The 21969-nt window shown below is 40.1% G+C and overlaps 2 protein-coding genes across 2 annotated transcripts; one reads left to right on the top strand and one right to left on the bottom strand.

The window, feature by feature from the left end:
* Window positions 1–193: 193 nt before the first annotated feature.
* On the top strand, window positions 194–10868 carry cgrrf1 (cell growth regulator with ring finger domain 1). The gene is made up of 6 exons (XM_034580487.1): window positions 194–550; window positions 1227–1363; window positions 2606–2783; window positions 3691–3838; window positions 4119–4226; window positions 9103–10868. The coding sequence occupies exons 1-6, from the start codon at window positions 447–449 to the stop codon at window positions 9415–9417; spliced, it is 990 nt and encodes a 329-aa protein (XP_034436378.1). The 5' UTR covers window positions 194–446; the 3' UTR covers window positions 9418–10868.
* A 26-nt stretch (window positions 10869–10894) lies between these two features.
* Window positions 10895–20277, bottom strand: psmc6 (proteasome 26S subunit, ATPase 6). Its single transcript, XM_034580474.1, has 14 exons — window positions 20123–20277; window positions 19617–19696; window positions 18237–18276; window positions 18066–18118; window positions 17602–17669; window positions 16587–16701; window positions 16222–16309; window positions 15932–15993; window positions 15707–15830; window positions 15310–15371; window positions 13341–13461; window positions 13170–13250; window positions 11322–11393; window positions 10895–11233 (listed from the first exon to the last, which is right to left on the bottom strand). Exons 1-14 carry the CDS (start codon window positions 20205–20207, stop codon window positions 11115–11117), a joined length of 1170 nt encoding a protein of 389 aa, XP_034436365.1. The 5' UTR covers window positions 20208–20277; the 3' UTR covers window positions 10895–11114.
* Between the last annotated feature and the right edge of the window lie 1692 nt (window positions 20278–21969).

Genomic DNA, 21969 nt, shown 5'->3' on the forward strand with positions numbered 1-21969 from the left:
CTGAACATTGTGCAGAGGACTGTATTGAGTTAAAATACAACTGTCCGTGCAGTTTTATAGTGTGTTTTTCAGAGCTGAGCCAGATAACGGCTCCGTCAAGTCTATTTCCACAGACGGGATTTTATTGTAAGGCCGGATGTGTTACCGTTGCTTTCTGCCGCGCTTTACTCATCTAGATTTTTATCTTGAACACAACGACCTCAGGTTGTGACTAATTTCAGTCAGTCAAATATGTCACACCAGCGTGTTATTTTGAAGCGACTATTGAGTTACTTTGCGTTTAAACTAAAACATGTAAACTAATACAGTGAAGCCCAGTGTTGTTGTTCATATTTTGTGACCTTCGAGGCCACCGTAGTTCTAGCTGTGGCGTTGGTGTCATGGCCGCGATGGAGCGAGTTTACTTTTAATAAATTTGCTTTTCTCTGGGACTCAGATAATGTAAAATGGCAGCCGTTTTCCTGGTCACGCTGTATGAGTACTCTCCTCTGTTCTACATCAGTGTGGTGTCCTTGTGCTTCGTTGTTACCGCTGCCGTCGTGCTCGGCTGGTAAGTGATACCTAGCCACGTTAGCTTAGCCACAGTTCTGGCAGCAGCAGCTGGATGTTTTATTTTTACAGTATTTCTTTACCAATTTCTCTTAATGACACCATAATCTACAACTGCCACATTCTTCAAAAATCACATTCAAATCAACTGAGTTGACAGTGAAGGTTTAGGATTAGGTGCCCCTGCTACCAACCATTGATTTTGTGCTGGTGAAATGAAAGTCTGTTGGATCTAGCACCGAGTAATACTAGAGTCAGGATCACAAAGCAGCATGAGAATACTCTATCTGGTTTAATGAGGTGAAGCATGAACAGGTTCTAGATTTGTTGCCAAATATGAGTCAGACTACTCCTAACTACAGAGGGGATCACTGCACACAGCAAGGCAGGGACAGTGCAGCACCTACTAACATTCAAAGTTGACACATTGAATGTAAGGTGGTGCAAGATTAAACTTCGTCGACAGTTAAGTTATAGGTGTCACTGGATTTCGTGGCAGTCTCCCCATTTAGTTTGGATGTGTGTGTGGTGTGCAGAGGAGAGGGATTGAGATCCACAGTGTTTCAGTAAAGTCAGTAAAGTGGGTCTGACATCTGAACACATTTTCCCTTGATAGAAGATGAAGAGAGAAAGGACGATTACTTTTGTGCTGTGCTCACCGGCTCTCCGTCCAACAGGTTTGGTTTCGATGTCCCTGCGATCCTTCGCAGCTCAGATGAGACCGAGTCCATCCTTCCAACCCCTGAGAAGCAAATGGTCCAGGTGACGAATCCCTTCGCCTTGGTGATGGGCTATGGGACCGCATCTGTCACTGGTGAGGACCATCATCATCAATAATGTAGGATAGTGACTGGGAATGGTAGATTTGTCCTAACCCTAATTTGACATGTCTGGGATGTGAAATGCTCTCGCTATCCACCAAATGTAACAAAGACATTAAAGGGGATGAGTTAACCCCTCCTGTACCGCATGTGTAAAATAGGTTTTGTGAGGCTCCCATGTGTGGATGTCTGTACCCCAACAATGTAAACTAAAGTAAGTACCAGCATGCTATACTCATGATGCTTTAATCAAAGCTATTAGCAAGCTAATTAGTAAAGCTATTAGTTCAAAACATGGGATGGCTGTGGAAATAAAAACCTCACTGAGACCTTATTAGCTAGCCCAAATGAACAAGTGTGCTAAATGGACATTGTGTTGTTGTTACAGACTAGCACACTGTGGTTATCATTTAATATTGTTGTTTTTAAATTTATGAAGAATTGTCTAATCTTTATGTAATCTGATTATATATGTGGACAGATGTTTTATATTCTCTAGAGCATAACAAAAATACAAGGCAAGATAAAACAGATTAAAAAGTACTAAAATGGCTTATTTTTTAAGTTGATGTATATAGGTAACCAATAATTCAAAAACCAACCAAAACATTGAGCATGTAATTTACGACACCGGCTGTTCAAGCTTGGCTGATACTGTTATGCTAGCAGTTTTGCTCTTAAAGCACTTCCAACTTATACAAGAAAGGATGTCAAAAACACAATTTGGTCTCCCATTAGTATATCATTTCTCCCTCGAATTTAGCTACAACCCCCCCAGTTTGTCAGTATGTCAGTATCTTAAGAATGTGCCAAACATGTCTCAGCTCATTGTCACTTATTTCAATAGACTCTGACCTTGTCAGACAGCTAGATTTTGACAATCTAGTGGATGATTTTGTAAGGAGGAAGGCAAGAAAGACACCAATATAGGAAGAGGGGGCCTCCAAAAGACATGTGCCCATGGGCCTCACGGACCATGATCTGGCCCTGTAAGTACCCCTTAGTTTATCATTTCTGGTTACTGAATACATATACAATATCTGTTCTGGGTCCACTGTGGAGTTGAAAGCATTTGTATGATCTGAAAATCTCCAATGAACCAGTTGGACAGCTATGAATATGTACAGTAATGATTCTTCAAGCCTCCAGATGTCTTTTTGTATTACTACCTTTGCGTTGTATCCTTTCCTTTCACATCCTGGTCCATGGTGACATTAGCAAACTTCTCCTTGTAGATGGTGCATCAGTGAGGCCTTTTTGTCTGGAGCCCTGCATCCTGAGCTGTTTCTGGGGATGTGAGGTCATCGCCGTCCAGGGAGCACTGCAATCTCACCAGCACGGGCCAAGGCTCAGCACCCCCCAACATTTTCAGGAGGCCTTCCACTTACGTTACCACCACAGCCAGAGTTTCCAGTATCCTTTACAGTCCTAACAAAGACTTACCAGAAACTGACTGTGCCTGTCGGTGCATGGGGTAACAAAACATGTCCTGATGGGAGAAAGGGTTCTGTTTACCAACACACAATGTTCCATTCTGTGATGTCCCAGATTAAATCATCAAAGGGTTTAAATATGGGTACCAGCAAGTGCAGTTTACATATTTAGACATCCTCAGAAATACACAGCCAAGTCTGAAGTCTGACCTTTGTTCCCTAACCCCCCTTCTAATGAACACATTCAATTTGTTTTATCTTGTTTTTTCCTTTTAGCCTAAGTGTCTTTGAGTACATAAACAAATCACATGATTCATGATGAATTCATTATTTCTACAAACAAACAATTTGTCATTCTGTCTCTGTCTGCCCATCCTTTGATTTTCTTAACCACCACCCATCTGATCAACTCTAACCTTGGCACATGTGTTTCTGAGGAGCCGAGGAACTGCATTGTAGACTATGAGCGGTTGTTGAGACCTCAACCCTAACTTTAACACTTGCTGACGATGACAATGCAATGACATCACATATCACTGTGATGCTCATCCTCCATTTTTATCAATCTGCACTTAGTCTGACCCTGGTAATCATGTTTAAATTGAGACACAACTCTTCCATCGTGTCATCAGTGGTTTTCTGTTCTTGACTTCACCATTACTGCAGTGGAGTTATCCTGAGGTGATATCCCATCCATGTTTGGCCCCTTATCTGTGGAAATATGTCTCCAATATGTATTGGCACAGCACAAAAGCCTCCCCTCTCAGCAGTCAGTGCTGTCATTCTATCATAGTGACATATTATATATGCCCCTGATGGCTGAGGCAGTTATCTTTTTGGCTGATATACATTCTTCCTGGTCAGCCTCTTTGACTCCACCCTCCCAGTGTCAGCAGTGACAACAACGAGGAACACCACACTCAGATTCCTGCTGAACAGGGGATCCCAGACTTTGGATTGTTGCCAAGGGCACACTACCCTCTTGTGGCTGTGCTGACGCTGGCAGAGCCAGAAGCCAGAGACATGTACAACATTGTGAGTCCATCTATACATGTTGGGAGGTGTCAGATGAGGAGAGTGAAGGAGGTGGAATTGTATACATATGATATATTATACACATATATCTTCCTCACTTTACACAAAGACTGAGACTAGAGGCCAATGCAAGTCAGGAGCTTTGTTTTGTCCCAACACACACACACACACACACACACACACACACACACACACACACACACACACACCTGATCACAGCAAAAAAACAATTGAAAATACACATTTAAAGGAAGTCTTTTTGCTGTCTTTCCTCTTTCAGGTGGCCAGTGTGACCGTTATTCATGTTCCTGATGACAAATACAGCCTTTCTGCTCGGATTCTTTTTCAATACCTTCTCACCTCACAGGGGAACATGTTCGAGTTAAAGGTACGGTACCTTTTTGGTTTAAGCAGGTGGTTCCTGTTTTTTTCTCAAGCCCAGAGTCAGGTGATCCATACTTTGTATAAAAGCTGTGGTTAGCTGAAAGAGTTTGTAGCATTGAATATTGTGATTGTTCCTCTTGTTCATACTGGCAAAGAGCTGCCTTCTTAAACATATTCCACTGTAAAAATATACCATCCTCATGTTAAATATTAATATTATTGTAATCTAATATTTTTCTCAGCCCTACATATTATCAGGTTCATTGTTGTGCCATTACAGTGCAGCTTAGAGGGAATTTAGCAGTAAAAACACTAACTTTGGAAGATGACTGCATCTTTACACAAAACATGCTGCTGTCACATTTAACCTGTATTTTTTGCCTCAGACAAACTGGTTTGTTTGCCCATTAGGTGCATTTCCTGCTGTGACAGCTGTTAGTTGAGTTCAGCTGCCGTTTGTTTGCGGTCAGAAAGCAAAGAAACCACCCACAAGATGTTGTAATAGATATGAATGAATTGAAAAGCTAATAAACTACCGTGAACTGTGATCGATAAATGTTGGTATGTTATTAAGAGGCGTCGTTAGTGTCTCATCCTCTCATTAGGTGACAGTGCATGAAGGCAGTGCACACATTTCACAAGTGTCGACCAACTCTGCTGATTAACTGATATCAACCACCTCCCATCACTCATCACATACTTCACTTATATTATTACATATATCAAAATGTAGCTGATTGCTCTGTGTATTAAGCAGTACTTTTACAATAGGTCTCAGGATTTCATCTAATACAGATTGTTAATAACTCCACAGACTGCTGATTATCCCCAGGATATAATTCAACTTGATACGGTGATCAGTATGTTAATCTGTCCATCTGCAGAACTTCACAAAGCTTCATAATTATGTTAATATTTTGACATAATGAGAGAAATCACACAAATTTAGGTGACTGTGATAGCAACAAATTATCTTCTCGTTCAAGTTTTAAAGCTTTCAAGATGTGCTGTAAAACTGAAAGGTTACCTCACTAAAAAAGTTAGATGAGGGCAGGTGAAACATTTTGACGTTACACTTCTGTTTCTGTGAACCTTCAAAGAACCAGGGGCCTCATTTATAACTGTTGCGTACGCACAAAACGGGGCCTGAAAGTGGCGTACACCACTTTCAGGCAAACGTTGGGATTTATAAAAACAAACTTGACGGGAGAATGTGCGCACTTCCACGCAAACTCTGACCCAATGCGTACGAACATTTAGGAGACAGGAAAATGACGATGCAAACTTGAGGTGGTGAACTGAAGCCAGATTATTGATCCACTTCATCATTAACATTAAAACCAACAGTGTTATTTGTGCTCATAACTGTTCCATACGAACCTTTTAATTGAAAAATATATAAAAACAACTTACAGCAAATTACGTTCAGATACCATTAACAGCAGAGTTACAGAGCCGAGTCATTAATAGTTTTTAAAAATATCTTCTAATACTGTGCATGTATTATCAAGGATGAGTGTGTGTAAAATCGCTGCAGTGAACGTGACTGTGCCATCAGGCACACAGAGCGCAATGGAGATCACTCTCAAAAACTAAAGAAAAACTGTTCGCTTTCAAACTTCTATTTCTAAATAATATCCCAGAGTGGAGGTTAGGATCCACTGATGTGAGGTAATCGGTCCGATTGCTCTAAATATATAAATACTGCGGTGACACTTGTGCGTAATGCTGAGTGATGGATGCATGCACATGGAAGGATGAGGAGGAAACGAGTGTTCCGCGATCACAAAGATTTTTTGTCCCATGATGATGACTGATCAGCTGATATACCCTGTAAACAATTGTCAGTAAACTGCTGGCAGCAGGGTTGTGGTGTTGCAATTTCTTAAAATGTACAGTTTACGATTAGTAGCAGCCTGTACAATTTAGTTTGAAATGGAAATTCAACATAATCTCAAATACAGTACAATGTCATTTAATGTAATAGCACCACGGATGACAGTCAATTCCTATAAATTGAACTCCTCTTTACCAAAACCTTGGTTTGCTATTTTAAAGTGATATTCTGTACAACATATACTGAATGATTAAGGAAACTAAAATGCAGCAACCCAAATATTCTATAGAAAAGAGGAGACTTAGAAAATACAAGATTGATTGAGTAACCCAACATTTATTTATAAAAGGCAACACCAATTGAAATACTTGCTGTTTTTTTGTTGATAGAAACAAAGTTGTCCATTACAGTTGGAGATTTCAGCTATGCATAACAACATGACAGTTATCAGTATGTTCATTAAATGTGGTAAAACCAATAAACCTTGCAAAACACTTGGAGAAATGATGCATCTTGACACTGCAAGTATTAGTAGGACAAAAACTTTATAACCAGTGATACTGAAATATAAACTGAAAAATATGAAAGATTCAAATTGTTTTTGTTTTTCTACTTAGCCAGTCAGACTGCAATGGTCCTGGTAAAATAAGAGTGCCTTAATCAGATAAATCTGTTAAACTATTAATTTGACAACACAATGGCAAGATGCATCGTCCTTTAAACACTGACATATTTAGAACTATGGTTTCTGAGGTAATTTGTGTGAAGCACAGACGATGGGAGCTCTGAAATCTCATTGCATGGAAGACCAAGAAGTGACGTTCATGAAGTAAATACATCCAATAACTGATCCGAATTTCTAACAGAGTGAAATAAAGTGGAGGATATAGGGTCTGCTCAGATACTGCCTGGAGAGAGAGCTCTCACTGAACTATGAAATTCCACTCAAAGTCTATAAGGTTGATTGTGACAGATTTCTTCTGAATGACTCTCCCTGTCCTCCTGGAGACGAGTCCCCCAAACGGCTTTTGTTCCTCTTTCTGGGTTGTTTCAAAAGAAGCATTGACAAAACACAGGAGAACACAAGAGATAAGAGGTTGGATAGAAATAAAGTCTATGATATATGATGTCTATAATACATTGTTTATGAAGTTAAGGTTGAAAATGTGGGAAAACAAAGAGAAAATGACAGATGGCCAGCATAAGCTTTACCTTGTACAGACAGCTTCCCAGTTAAAGATGTGATTAAACACTGTAAACAGAGCAGCAAGCCCTGTCACAAAAGTTGGGTGTATGCCCCAACATATGATCCTCAAGGCTGATCATCCAGTATCCAACTGTCACAGGCACCTTTCCACCTGAAACATGAATCAAGAGTCATCTCAAAAAGCATCTAGACTTTTGCAAACATCTCTAATAGGAAGAAAATCCATGGTTTATTTATTATTAATACAGATAACTTAAAAAACCCATCTGATATGCAATATAAGATGTGTTATGAATACATAGCAAGCAATATTAGACGCGGAGTCAAAAGTAGGTTGAGTGTCCTTTCGCCACCACTGTGGAAGACAGCTGTAGAGCACAGACAAAAAAACTGGTGAAAACATTAGCTTTATTAGATGAGGATTCATTGCCGTATAAATGAAAAGAGAAGAGGAACAAAATAGACAAATGTGTCCATCTGAAGTCTTTGTAAAGTGGTTCCTTCGGCAGCTGGACAACATGCTAATATTACACACGTATATTAGTTCAACTTCAATCCCAAATAAAATGTAACATTATCAAAGCTGTAGTGCAGTTAAGGTTAGGGTGAAAATGTACAAAAGAGGACAAACTCACAATAATGCTCCTAGCTGCAAACCAACTGACCATGCAAAAAGCCAATAAGATTAACTTTTAATTGCTATTTAGAAATTGGCCTAACACTCAAAATAATAATTCAAAAGTAGCTTTACTGCTGTACTCACATGTCACTGCATGGCTAATTCAGAGGACCACATGCAAGTTACACTTCTAATCAGTCTGAGTTTTTTTAAAGACAGTAAAAGTTAGCAAAAAATGCAAGGCAGATAAAGTTTATTTCTACTTACTGAAGACTAGCTCGTAGGATGCAGGATTCAGATGGATAATCCTCTAAAAGAGTTGGCTTCACGACTTTGTGTTCCACATGTCTTCTAGAAGTATAGTAGCATTCTGTTTTTGCAGGACCTCTCTGCCGTTGATTCTGACATCCTCCCAGAATGCAATGCTGTTTACAGTATATTGCAATATTTTAAGGAAAAAAGCAAGCTGCTCCAATTACACTTTGCCTCATAGGGCTGAACAGTTAGTGACAACAAAACAGTATTTACAACATTCACAATAAAAGACAGCGTCTAACATAAATTGAGAGGTGTATCAATGGTTAAAGTATTTATACAAGAGAAAATGTCTGACAGACATGAAGGGAGCAGCAATGTAATCTCTTTCCTTGTTTTTGTCAACAGGCCGCTGCTAACATAAGGAAAAAGTCAGTGGCCTCTGATGTTGTTCTGGTCATGATGCCATAGGAATAGTCAAGTCTTTAGGGTTCTATATGAGGGGCAGATTTAAAACTGCAGCAGAGGTATCCTGAATTGTGTCCCTTGTATTAGTCAGGCTCCAAAAACACCTGGATCCTTCATCACTCATAATACACGTGGAGAGTATCTTTTCATTTGTCTCCGTCAGTCTGATAATTCTATTATGTGTGTTTCCTGTCCGAAACACACATAACACGTAACCTTGATATCATCACCACGGTTATGATTGAGTTGTAGTTGGAGCGATGAACCGATGTTATGTGTAACATTAGTGGTCTATTCTCAGTGACAATTTAAGTGCAATCTACACATCATTTGAACCATGTGATTTGTCATGTGAGAAGTTGTACCACATGACCTTCTATAATCCTCTGTGGTGATGAAATGTTTCTGCCATGCAATTGTTAGCATCAGGTTTTCTCTACTATGACGTTTAAAGTACCTACTGTGATAAAAGTTATGCCTCCTGTCATCTGCAGCCTCTGTTCATGTCAGCTGACAGCGGGGGGGTGCCGGGGCCTCCTGACACAGAGCAGAGCACCTCTCCCAATCAACCCACAGAGGAGGCACACAGACTGGAGCAGAGTTCTGTGCTGGAGGACGAGGACTGGTCGGAAGGGACAGGCAGAGACTGTGTGGTCTGTCAGAATGCAGCAGTGAACAGGGTGCTGCTGCCCTGCAGACACGCCTGTGTGTGTGACCGCTGTATGTCACACTTCCAGCACTGCCCCATTTGCAGGGCATTTGTCCTGGAGTCGTTCGCACTGACACAAGAACCAGTTGTAGAATGGTGACTCCCCACTCTGTCAGTGTGGGATGTGTTAGTGTCACTTATTAGATAATATGCAGTGAGGCAGTCATCACTGCTAAAGAAGCTCTGAATTTACATAATGTTACACCCAGTTTCCATAAATGGAACCATTATTGGAAAAGTTCAGCTGGACTGTAGACATGTATAGAGTAAAATCAGGGAGTTGCACTGCAGCAGCTGTAAAGAGTACTGACCACTCCATTAGACTGCCTCCAGCATAATCACAGTGTGAGTGTCCATACTGTGGGACGGCTGTGGCTGAGGGGTTGAATGGTCGTCCTCCAACCAGAAGGTTGGCAGTTTGCTCCCAGTCTTCCCCATCTGCTTAAGTGTCCTTGGGCAAGATTCTGAACCTCGAATGGCCCCTCATAGAAAAAAAGTGCTGCCCATAGATGCACTGTATGAATGTGTGTGTGAATGGGTTGATGTAAAACTGTACTGTAAAGCACTTTGAGTGGTCATCAAGACTAGAAAAGCTCCATATAAATACAGACCATTTACTGTTCGTTTGCTGTTTCCCAGTTAGACTGTGCACTGACTACTGAATGAATATAGTGTGTTCGGTGTGACAGCAGCTGGATTTACAGCAAACGTAGTCCCATACATCTGCCTCAACAGAAGTTGTCAACATTCGTCAAACATTCGTCAAACATCACCAATGCTGTCAAACGGGTAATGGAGCTGTAACACAATCACAGTTCTGCTGCTGTGCCACCACAAACATTTAAATTCATCATTACATGTACTGTGGTTCTATCTGTACTGAACCAGTCCAGCTGAATTGGTCAGGTGGTAGCTTGAAATATTTGAATAATATAACATGTTAGGAATGGGACTGATGATTTTAGGAGATAGGTATATTATGAACTACATAGTATACAAACATATTGAATATGTTGTGGCTAAACAAAGCTGCATGATTTTTATCTCACATTAAATTGTAATATTTCCATGTACAGATTTAAATATCCATGATATAAATGTATTTGTACTAGAATGTTAGTTTGACTTTTCACAGCAGCAGTGCAGTATTTATTAACCACAGCCAATACAAATGTTTCATCTGACTCATTGTACATGAAGGTGATTGTAAACCAGGAGCTTTAAGATCAATTTGACATGCATGTATTCTGTTGTATGCCTGCGTATGGATTGAATGACAATCAGCAGAGGGCGCTACCAGGTCCATACAGTCACACAGAAGACTAGGGTTTGATGGGCCATGTAGCTCATACTCTTGATGTTAACTTTTCATTTGAAATTGTTTAAAGTTTTGAATAGTGATGTTGGTCAGCCTTAGCTAGTAAGTGCACATTGAGTCAAGAATACCTTTTGTCCATTACTATTTGCAAGATCAGGAACAAAGTTTCACACTCGAAACACCAGGTGTTAAATCAGTTCTGAACACTCAGCAGACAGTGATGAGACATAAGACGGAAGAAAAAGAAAAAGAAAAACGCACAACTTACAATAGTTTGTTATATTTCAGTACATGAAGTTATTTTATAGAAGTGGAAACAGGAGATAACGAGTGAAAGTTGGGACAATGTCCTTTTTCTAATGTTGCTTCCCACAAACAAAAACCTGTCGTCTCTGGCCTTGTAGCATAGAGCACAGCAAATCCATGACAATGTAATGAAAAAGATCAGGTAGAGAAAATGACAATGACACACTGAGGGTTTATATAGGCTTGTAGTCCAGTTTGGACTCGAGCTTCTTTGAATCGGCCACTTTCCGCACAGCTTTCATGAAGTCTTCCTGAGTGACGTACTCCCGGTCAGCACGGATGGCAAACAGACCTGCAGCCACACAACAGATGTTATTGGACAACACGAATTGAGAAAAATCAAATTATTGATTACACTGAAAGACAGCTTCACGTCCCACCTGCTTCTGTGCACACGTTTCTCAGATCAGCTCCATTGAAGCCGTCCGACAGTTTCACTATGGCTTCATAATCTGAAAACAAGCACAAGGAATGGTTCTGCTATGTGAGTTCACCATTGCGAGGAGTAATGAGCGTTGCTGCTGCAATTACGAATGGTTCCTTATTATGATTAAATTAGTTACAGTTACACCAGTGAGGCTATGCATTAACATCGTTCTTTCATCACATCTGTAGGGAGGACTAGTGGACCTTGTGCAAACGTGGCATTTCAAACATTGGCACCCTGAGTGAAATGTATAAATAATTGTTTGTGCTCAAAATACAATAATTGGTATTCAAACAAATTAAATTTGAAATTGGCCTGTCATGTCAGCACCTCATTAATGGCCAATCTAAAGTGATCTCAAAACATTGTGCAGCTCATAGTGTGTGGACACCACTAGGCTGTTCTTATGAGCTAACCAAGATAAACAAATTGCTTTCTTTAAAACAGACAAAGTAACACAGGATGCCACTGTTGTCTGAGATGGAAAAACATCCATCTGTTCATCATCCCCTCAAAAACTGTTTTCTCTTCGCCACATTGTGGTCATGTAGATGCTATTGGCTGCTGACACTGTGCTTAAAATGTAACGTCTCAAACACCGTGCAAGTACAATTTGATTCCTTGACTGCACAACTAAATCTACATGGTTTTATCAATATATCATGTTTGTATGTGAAAACACACTGGAGAAGCCCAGAAAATGTTGTCAGGATTGTGACAGTTGGAGGTAAAACCTTTGATGAGTGCACAGAAATAATAAACAGGTATGCATCTGATGATTCTTTTCCAATCATTTCGTGTCCTATGTGGTTTTGTAATCAATCACTACATTTGTTCTGTGAAATATCCAAGAGAAGAGTCAAACTAATGAATGAAAAATAAAGCTCGAGAACATTTTGTTAACCAACTTCCCATATAATTATTTTACCTCCAAAATAGTACAACAGTAATTAATTCTCTCCAATTGTCTCATTACAAAATGGAACATAAAATAATCTATTGTGCAAAATGTATATATCATATATCATCAAAATCAAAATGCATGTAAAAAACTCAACTGTAATACACAGCAGTGTGCACCACAACTTCTGAAATGACCTGTGCAGCATCTAATTTGGAAAGTGAGGGGACGAGGACAGACTATATGGAATTGAGAACTGAATTTTACTGTGAGGAAAGAGTCATTTGTGAAGAATGTTTACACCAGGGGTCTGCAAGTAATTTTGGCTGCAGGCCAACTTTTTTCTCCATTATATGGTGGGCAAGAACATTAACAGTTGTTTAAAAAAAAAAAAATGTTTAAAATGCAGATGAATTTGTGACAGATTGTTACAGAATGCTTAGTTAACTGCTTCACTCTAGTTAAATTCAGCTCGAAAAGTACACACACAAACAGTGTGCTTTTAATTTGTAGACAGGATTGCTACAGACAAAGAGAATCTGTGAATGTTGCTACCATAACAGAGATCGGCGAACGTCACTCTGAAATTGTGAGAAAAATAATCAAAAATATCTGCCGGGTCAGATATCATTGCTGGCAGGCCAGTTTTGGACCACAGTCTGCCAGATGCCAACCACTGCTTTACACAAAGGCTGCTTGTCTTATTCCAGGTAACGTGTTACACATGAGGTAAGAGGCAGAGCACAATACCAGCATCAAACTACATACTGAAATTAAATCAAATAAAACATCTGTGTAACAAGTTAGTAAGACAAAGAAAGTCACTAATTCAAGACACCAATTGTTTTTGTATTGTACTATTCAGGGACGACAGAGGAGGTTGGATGGATGCTCACTGACCTATTTCTCCGTGCTTGGTGATGGGACTTGAGTGGATCTTTAGGATGTCCAGGCGAGCCTGTTCATTGGGTAGTTCAATGTCTGAAGAACACACAAAGAAACTTGTTTTGCTGTGTGTCTTCATACAGAGCTGACAAACAGATCATCAACAGGGACAGAAGGAGATCTTACGGATTTTACGGTCCAGTCTGCCAGGTCGCAGCAGGGCGGGATCCAGGGTGTCAGGTCTGTTGGTGGCCATGATCATCTTGACTCTGTGCAGCGTGTCAAAGCCGTCCATCTGGTTAAGAAGCTGAAGAAACACACATACGGTCCATTAAACAACTCAACCACTGCCTTTCATTAATTTATCTATTGCACTGACTTTCATGGTTTCCCTTACGATTACTAATAAGTAACAGCACCTTTCAAGACAATGCTCCAGCTGTGCAGTTTTAAGTTTACGGACAGAGTCAAACATGCTGCTCTCAGCACATTAGTCTGCAGACGGACTGTAGCGTGCTTCAGCTCTCATTCTGTTTGTCTGTACATACAAGCTTCTTCCTCAGAAAGACTCAGGATGGATGCCCTTCAGAGCAAGTAGGAGGAGCCGAGTGAATCACTGCATTGCAGCCCTACTATGAAACATTGTTTCACCCATTTGGGAAATATTAGTGTTCAGTGTTGATATTGTGCCAGGGGCCACAACAGATAAACGTATGGTCACTGGAAAGGGTCAAAATACTTTCCACTCATTGTTAAAGTGCAGTGGGTAAGAGACAGCTGTGTACTGTAATCGGACATTTGTGTTCTCACTCTCTCACACACACACACACACACACACACACACACACACACACACACACACACACACACACACACACACACACACACACACACACACACACACACACACACACACACACACACACACACACACACACACACACACACACACACACACACACACACACACACACACACAACGTCCCAGACCCCGATCTCAAGACACATTGGAGTCTGATCAAACCTGTATAACTCAGGATAGATGTTTATACCAAGTCTAATGGGGGTCATAGTGATAACCTGGACTGGAATGAGACTGTCTCTTTATTGCTCTATGCCATTTGAAACTGTCCAACACCTTTTTGCTCATTTAAGCAATATTTTGGCCTTGAGGTTAGGGTCCCTGTACTGCTGCTGTGATTGTAAACAAGCCTGATTGACTGGAAGATATATATTTTGAGCAGATAAAAATGCAATTTTGCTTAACAATCGAGGCTCAATAACCCATTATTATTAGAGGTGTGCATTAGGGATGAGCGAGGACATCTGTATTTGTTCAACCATCAAAATGATCCCTATACGTACTCGGAAGGGGTGGGACTTAAATCAGATTTTTTTTTTTTTTAATGTTTATTAGAACAGCCGTAGAATTGAGCTTCAGATCAATGTTTTTGATCACAAGAGCAAGAGAACTATTCAGAACAAGTTTTTTTTACACTTTAGTGAATAAACTTCAGTGAATCAATGATCACAACACATGCAGTATTAAGAAGTATTAAGTAAAATGCAGGTTTTCATAAACATACTCAAATTTCCAAAAATTACATTTAAACAGTGTTGTGTTTGTGTGTGTGGCTGATCACAGGGCTTGTTTACTAACTGTCGTAGTTTTTGGGGGGGGTAGTGTATTTCTTAGTTCTACACAAAGTAAAACACAATGGACACCTTCTAAACATGTGCGCTGAAATGTTCTTACTCTCCGCAGAAAATAAGTGCATGCGCAAAATCGCTGCCGGATTCATGACAAGTGCGCCCCAGACGATTTTGTTCTCACCACCATGCGTATGTTTGTGAATCAGAATCATTCAAAATTGACAGACGCGTGTCCGCTCTCTGCAATTACCATACTGCCACGCCTCCAACTTATAACTTTAATTTCAAGGAAAAGATAAAGATACATTTTTATTCCATTTCATTAATGTGCATCTATCCTGATCTGACCCTAAAACAGTGGTGGTTATAATTATTCAGCAGTGGAAAATCGCTAAAACAATGAATGTAGCGGAAAAAACATGAATCGATTATGTTCAGTCACTGCATCAATGCAGTCTTTCACATTATGTCACGTATTGTACCACAAGTGTGTCTTCGTTACCTCCATCAGTGTCCTTTGAATCTCTCTGTCAGCAGAGGTTCCCTCAGAGAATCGACGTCCACCTACATGGAATAAGGCACATACATGACAGAACATGTGGTCAAGATTCAGGGAACACAAGGTTTTAGGTTTTAACGCAAAACATACTGACATTTACTTCATGTAGTTTAGTATATATATATAATCTAGCTTCTCCAAATTATTTAACTTTTACTGACAAAACAAACCTTTAGGCATCTATTTTTTTACTCATTAGCAATCAATATAATCAGCTAGTATGTAAGGCACCTGCAAGCAGAGTAGATGAGAAAATGCACATTGCCTTTAATAACAATTAAACCTAAATAAAAAATGCATAAGCCCCCGGAAAGACAAGTAGATTGTAGGCATCACTCACCGATGGCATCAATCTCATCCATAAAGATGATGCATGGCTGGTGGTCCCTGGCATAGTTGAACATCTCTCGAATCAACCTGGCACTCTCACCAATGTACTTGTCCACAATTGAGCTGGACACCACCTGCATTGTACACACATGTCAGTACACAAAAACACACAAAATCACCTGACCTACTGCACCGCAGTATGGCACCACTCTCTGAGAAGGGAGCTGATACGTACCTTGAGGAAGTTACAGTCCAGCTGACTGGCTACTGCTCTGGCAAGAAGAGTCTTTCCAGTACCTGTTGTAAAGAAATCTCAGTAAGTCACTTTTTATAATCATCATCATTATTATTATGATTGTACAAGTTCAGTTGAATAATATGAATCATACATAAGATTCGCATGAGATACACACAGAAAAACATACCTGCATTCTTTGCAAAACCAAATATGATGTGTATTCATGGAAGTCACTGGTGAGTGATGTAGCCCAATACAGATGGGAGTGTCCTTAGTGAACTACTAACCTGGAGGCCCATAGAGCAGGCAGCCTTTAGGGGGGATGATTCCCACTCTCAGGAAGAGCTCAGGGTTGGTCAGAGGCAGCTCAATAACCTGCCACAAAACAGCAGCAGTTTTATTTTAGACTCAACGACCAGAAAAAACAAAACAATTGTCATAACTTCATTATCTACAACAAAATCTATTCAACCAAAGCCCAACCATACAATTTTCATCTCATAAAACACACTCTACAAGAGCCTCTGTTTAATAACAACAGATACTACAAATTCTGCCAAAGCATGCATCAGAATGTGAGCAACACAATCCAAAACCCTGCCAAACAGGAAGTGTGCATCCTGAGTGATACAACGGCAGGTTGTCGTTATACCTCTCTCAGCTCACGGATCTGTTCAGACAAGCCTCCAATTTCAGAGTAGGAGACACTGCCAGGGTCCTCATGAGACATGTTGTACACCAGAGGGTCCACCTCTCTGGGAAGGTACCTTTACAAGAACAGGAAACACATGGTGATCGATCCTTTGTGATATATTTTTAGCTTGATGGTTCAAACTGTACACAAAATTCACAGTTTAAGACATACTACATACAGTATATGTAGTCACTAGGGCTACAACGTCAAAGTAGTGGGTGTGTAAGGGGAAGATTTCTGTGTTTTAAACACCAACATTTGGAACAGTAAAGAGAAGAACACTAAAGAACATGTTGGAATGGACTTGACTTCACATGAAACTATGTTAAAAAAAATAACCAAAGATTAGTAAAGGGGGTGTGTGTGCATGCGTGTCTCTCCCACAGTCTTAACGTCAAGAGTTTAATCCGTATACTTGCACTGAACACCAGAGATTCTAAATAGTTTCTTCGGAGGACATGTATGTGTGAACACAAATGTCCGAGTGAGAGCCTATTGTAAACAATATCATGTGATCTCCGCAGGGGAATTAATACATTATGTCCTGCCTCCGTCAGCTGCACCACCCTGAATCTTGTGGAGAATTTGTTGCTGTTGTGAACACGTCTGAGCAGAGTTGTGCATGTGTGAAAGGAAAACTCTGCAGATATCCCCCGCAGGTGATGTCTGAAAGCGGCTTAAGACAGCAAGCTATAAAATAAAACCTCTTCCCTCAGGACAAAAAGCTGTAACAGCATTTCACATGTAATGTGTGTAGAGGCCATCTTCTGCTACAGTGTGGGGCAGGATCTGAGAGACTTACTGTATCACCCCACATAACCTATTTCTAACTCACACATGAAGAGGCACAATGGCAGAGGCAGTGTGGAGAAATTTTCAGTTCAAGGTCCAGAATAACACATGTACAGTTAGGGCCTCATTAGCCCCCTGAGACAGTTTCACAGATTCGAAGTGATGATCACATCCAGCCTACCTCATTATAGTGAGCGTGGTCATGTCCAAAGCCACTCTGGTGCCTGGCTTCAGCTGCGACTTATCCAACTGAGATGAAAGATTTTATCATTAGTTTACAGGGCAGCATTTACTGAGACTGCTTTGTATGTCAAACGTACAAGTTTGACAAAATTCCTGTGCATTTACAACATACAGATTTAAAACATACCCTACAATGGAGTGGACTGCAGCAGTCCTGTCAGCTCTCTTATTTCTAACTCCAGACATTTTATTACTTTTCTAACTTGTAGATACATGCAAATTTGTTTTGTCTATTTTTTGTTTGACATTAATGTTTTTCAGTCTCACTAGTTATATGGTGTAATAAGAAGTCATTTAGCAATAAAAGTTGTGTCCTGGATCAGAATGGGCTCAGAAACCCCAGAGAAATTAATAAATAAATTACAGGACTCTAGATGCCATGAGCACTGGTTCAGCACGTACCTGTCTGCGGCATCCAACCACATATCGGGGGCCATTGGTAGCCTTGACAATGACTGAAATTTCACACACACAAAAATTCACATTAGCATCAAGTGTCTAGGTAAACAATAAAATAATGTAATTGATACAATCTGTGCTATGACACATGTAAACAGATGTGGGAGAACTTACATTTCTCTTCGGTCAGCTGTTTGAGCACTTCTCCAACAATCTACAAGGAACAAGGCAAAGCTTTGATTAGTAACGACAGAGTGAACTACCATGGCACTCAATGAGCGCATACCCAACAGTCCCCTTAAGATTCAATCCAGCAGCACCAAATGACACTCATAGATATCAGTCCCTGAAACATGCCTCCTTTTTTTTTTTTTTTTTTATAAAGACCCATGAATTATTCTGAGAAAACAATCCAGTAGTTAAAACTAGAAGGGAGCACCACTACCAAGGCTAATGCCCATCTTGACCCCCCAAAGTAGTGTAATACTCCTCACGTTTGTGCGCACACACCGGAAACATGGACACACAAGCTGTCGCCCAAGGGCACGGGCAGGGTGAGCGTTAGCATCGGCACATCCGCTAGCATCGCTACTTCCAGTAGTGGACTTTAAGGCTTAAAACGTGGTGTAAATGATGCCGTTTCAAGTCGCATTTGAATGTCGGGGCTTCCGGACTCTTGGATGACACAAGACGAGCAGTATGAAGGCAGGTTTTTCTGTTGTTTTATTACGTCTAAAAAGGAGTCACCAGTTACTTCAATTGTATTGGATTTGGCTGCAACACTGTTTACCCCTGAGACTCCAAAAGTGTTTTGTGGACTCAAACACTTCAACCACCCCTCCATTGGCAGAGTGGTGAGTAGATAATGAGTGAATTTTCATTTTTCTGTAACTGTCTGTTCAACTCCTGGATCCATATCAAAATTCAATGGATTCTTTACAGACCCATCCCAGAACCTACCAAGTTTCATGGTAATCCCTCCAATAGTTGCGTAATACTACAAACTAACAGATAGACAAACCAAACAAAAACAATTTTCTTGACAGAGGTAAATGGCCTGGTGTTTTGAAGTAATCAAATAGACTGCCCGCCCAACCTTAGTCTCTTTACTGATGACTGAGGGAGCTAAAACAGAACAGCTAAGTCTTGGTTAAATAAATAGTCATCTTTTCTTTGATCACTACATAAAAGTTACTACTCAGAACATATATATATATATATATATATATATATATATATATATATATATATATATATATATATATATATATATATATACACCATGCATACCTAACCATGAATCCTCAGGCTCCAATAGTGTCAGGAATTTCAGGCATAATCATTCTAGGTGTTTAACCTAACCCAGCGCTATCACAACACAATATTAAAATTGCGCCAACAACGTGATCCCTAGAGTCTATGTACTTTGTTTTCGAAAATGGCCATGGCTCTTTTCTGACTATGTGTAATAGTCTGTGTTTCGTGTTGGAACCACGGAGACGAAGCGGTGCGCTGCCCAGAGCCGACATGTAGAAATGACAGATATCTTATTACCTGTCCGACACTCTGCAGAGCCTTCAAGTCGTTCTCTGACTTCTCATACTGTTTGGTTTGTTCTCTCAGTTGCTCTCTCACTGGAAAAGAAACACAAAATTCAACACAAACTCACATACAACGCTTTGTACCACAAACAACAAACAGTGCTCGCGTTAGCTAACCAAATTTAGCTTAGCCCAAAGCTCCTGATAGCCTTGACAACACAAGTGCAACACTTCAAACAAGGTAATGGCAGCAAAGACTGACGTTAAATTAATTTTCATTGACCAGCTTATGACTGTCTGGTGAGTGTCGAGTACGTTTGCTCCTCGTAAGCTAGGTTAGCTGTGCTAGCGCTGGCCGCTTCACTTCCATTCATTTCCACGAAGTTGCTAACTGCATGACAAGGCACTAACTACCTGCCCGGCTAGCTGATGCTGGCTACACAGTAATATGGACCTCTCCACAGCCGATACGATGTTTAACTGCTACACGACCAACGATCGAGTTAAAACGTCTCTTACATTCTTTTAACCGCCCGTCAACTTCTTTGTGTTCGAGTAATTTTTTCCTGTAATCCTGCAGTCCTTTCTCTCTGCCGTCCGCCATGATGCCCAACTGAACTATGGGGAATTCTTCTTCTTGTTTTTCTGGGCTTCCGTCAGGTTTGGTACGGCACACTGCTGCCTCCCTCAGGTTGGGACTAATTTCTAGATCGCTCAGGGGAATATAAAGACCAATATAATACGGACTAACCAAATAGTCGTTGTAAATCCAGGAGAGATTTGTGGTTATTATCTTCTGAAATGGTCAAATATGCTTCAAATGTGCCGATTGCTAGTGCTCCATGAACAAATCACTGTGTAAAACATAGTGTGAACATAAAAAATTTAAAATGATAAGAACATAAGTGCTTGGAGCAGTAGATGGAGTACTTTAAATTTAAGGCGAGAATATATTCGACAACATGTAATAAATCTAAAAGTAGACAACACAGGGAATATGAAATCAAACTGGTACAGGAAATAAGTTATTGCTGCAATAAGACTTTGATATCTGAATTGATCAAACCATTTTATTCAGCCTACATGCCTAGTTGGATAACTTATATCTCAAAAACGCACAAAGTGCTTATATAAGATCTCGGGCGAAATGGATTCAAGAGGGGGAGAAAAGTATGTCTTATTTCATTGGATAAGAAAAAAGGAGACAGGAGAGAAAAGACAATCTTCTCATTATTGATTTATGATGTTGAATGTACAGCTCAAAGAGTAATTTCAGAAGAAATCTATAGATTTTACTCTAAAGGCTATTCATCTGAATATTGTGTTGAAGATTCACCTATTTTTCCGGAAAGCAAATCACTTCCCTAAAAGGGATATGACTTTTAAAGGACTTGTCAGGCTGAGATTAGAATATCAGAATTAGGCGAATGGCAGCCTTAGAGAAAATTGCACTCGGAAAGGCTCCAGGTCAAGACAGACTTCTTACACATTGCGAGGAATTAAAAGGGTTGCTATTGACGCTATAAATACATTGACATTGATACCAACAATGAAATAGGGATTACTATATGTTATACCCAAAAATACCAGGTTATAGATGAAGGGCCACCTAGCAGTACATTGTAATGTCTACAGTGAATTACTTTCTTACCCAATTCAGGTGCCCCAAACAGAGAGGCACCAACTCCAACTATTTTAGGTTTTACACCAGTGCAAGACGTAAGGACACAACGTGATTTATGTATGCATGCCTTAAGCTTAACTATCCAATAGGATGCGAACACCTACATGTAACATAGAGGGTGACAGCAATTCTAGCCTTTCATGGATGTGCTGTTGGAATGGGTGACGCAAGGTGAGGGAGATAAATTTGGATGCTGTGTATGACATCTTCAGACTTGGGGGTTGACAATTGCTCATGTTACTCTGTTACCGTAGCTATTGTTTCATCCCGGGTCTCTGATGTACATCAAGCTTGCAATAATTGGATCGAACTGCCAACCTCTGGTTAGAGGATGACTGCGAAGCGATTTACTCTTTCCCTCCATCTATAACCTGACAAACCCCTTTTTGATTTCAGACACTGTCCTCTCTGTCGTCCTCACAATCACTCCACATTACCAGAGGAAATAATTCTTCCGCTCCACTACATTTTAGAGGAATTTCTTTATCTCTTATATTTGATAGTTTTACCTATTTACCTTTAAGATAAAGATTGTATATACTAGATAAAATAACCAGCTTTTAATATACTTCACATTTCAGAGTTTAAATCAGAGGTTTAGGATTCTGATGTTTTCATAAATCTATGACTTAACTACACTAACATTCTTTCATTTCAATAAATCATCAGATAACTATGTATC

Source organism: Hippoglossus hippoglossus, chromosome 24, assembly GCF_009819705.1.
Source record: "Hippoglossus hippoglossus isolate fHipHip1 chromosome 24, fHipHip1.pri, whole genome shotgun sequence".
Taxonomy (NCBI): Eukaryota; Metazoa; Chordata; class Actinopteri; order Pleuronectiformes; family Pleuronectidae; genus Hippoglossus; species Hippoglossus hippoglossus.

Bases quoted from the DNA above. Each gene is read 5' to 3' on its own strand.
- cgrrf1 (XM_034580487.1), top strand. From the start codon at position 447: ATGGCAGCCGTTTTCCTGGTCACGCTGTATGAGTACTCTCCTCTGTTC. The intron at 1,364-2,605 runs GTGAGGACCATC...TTCTCCTTGTAG, and splicing joins TGGGACCGCATCTGTCACTG to ATGGTGCATCAGTGAGGCCT. The intron at 3,839-4,118 runs GTGAGTCCATCT...TTCCTCTTTCAG, and splicing joins CCAGAGACATGTACAACATT to GTGGCCAGTGTGACCGTTAT.
- psmc6 (XM_034580474.1), bottom strand. From the start codon at position 20,207: ATGGCGGACGGCAGAGAGAAAGGACTGCAGGATTACAGGAAAAAATTA. The intron at 19,697-20,122 runs GTAAGAGACGTT...TTTCTTTTCCAG, and splicing joins TGACGGGCGGTTAAAAGAAT to TGAGAGAGCAACTGAGAGAA. The intron at 11,234-11,321 runs GTGGGACGTGAA...GTGTGGCTGCAG, and splicing joins AAACGTGTGCACAGAAGCAG to GTCTGTTTGCCATCCGTGCT.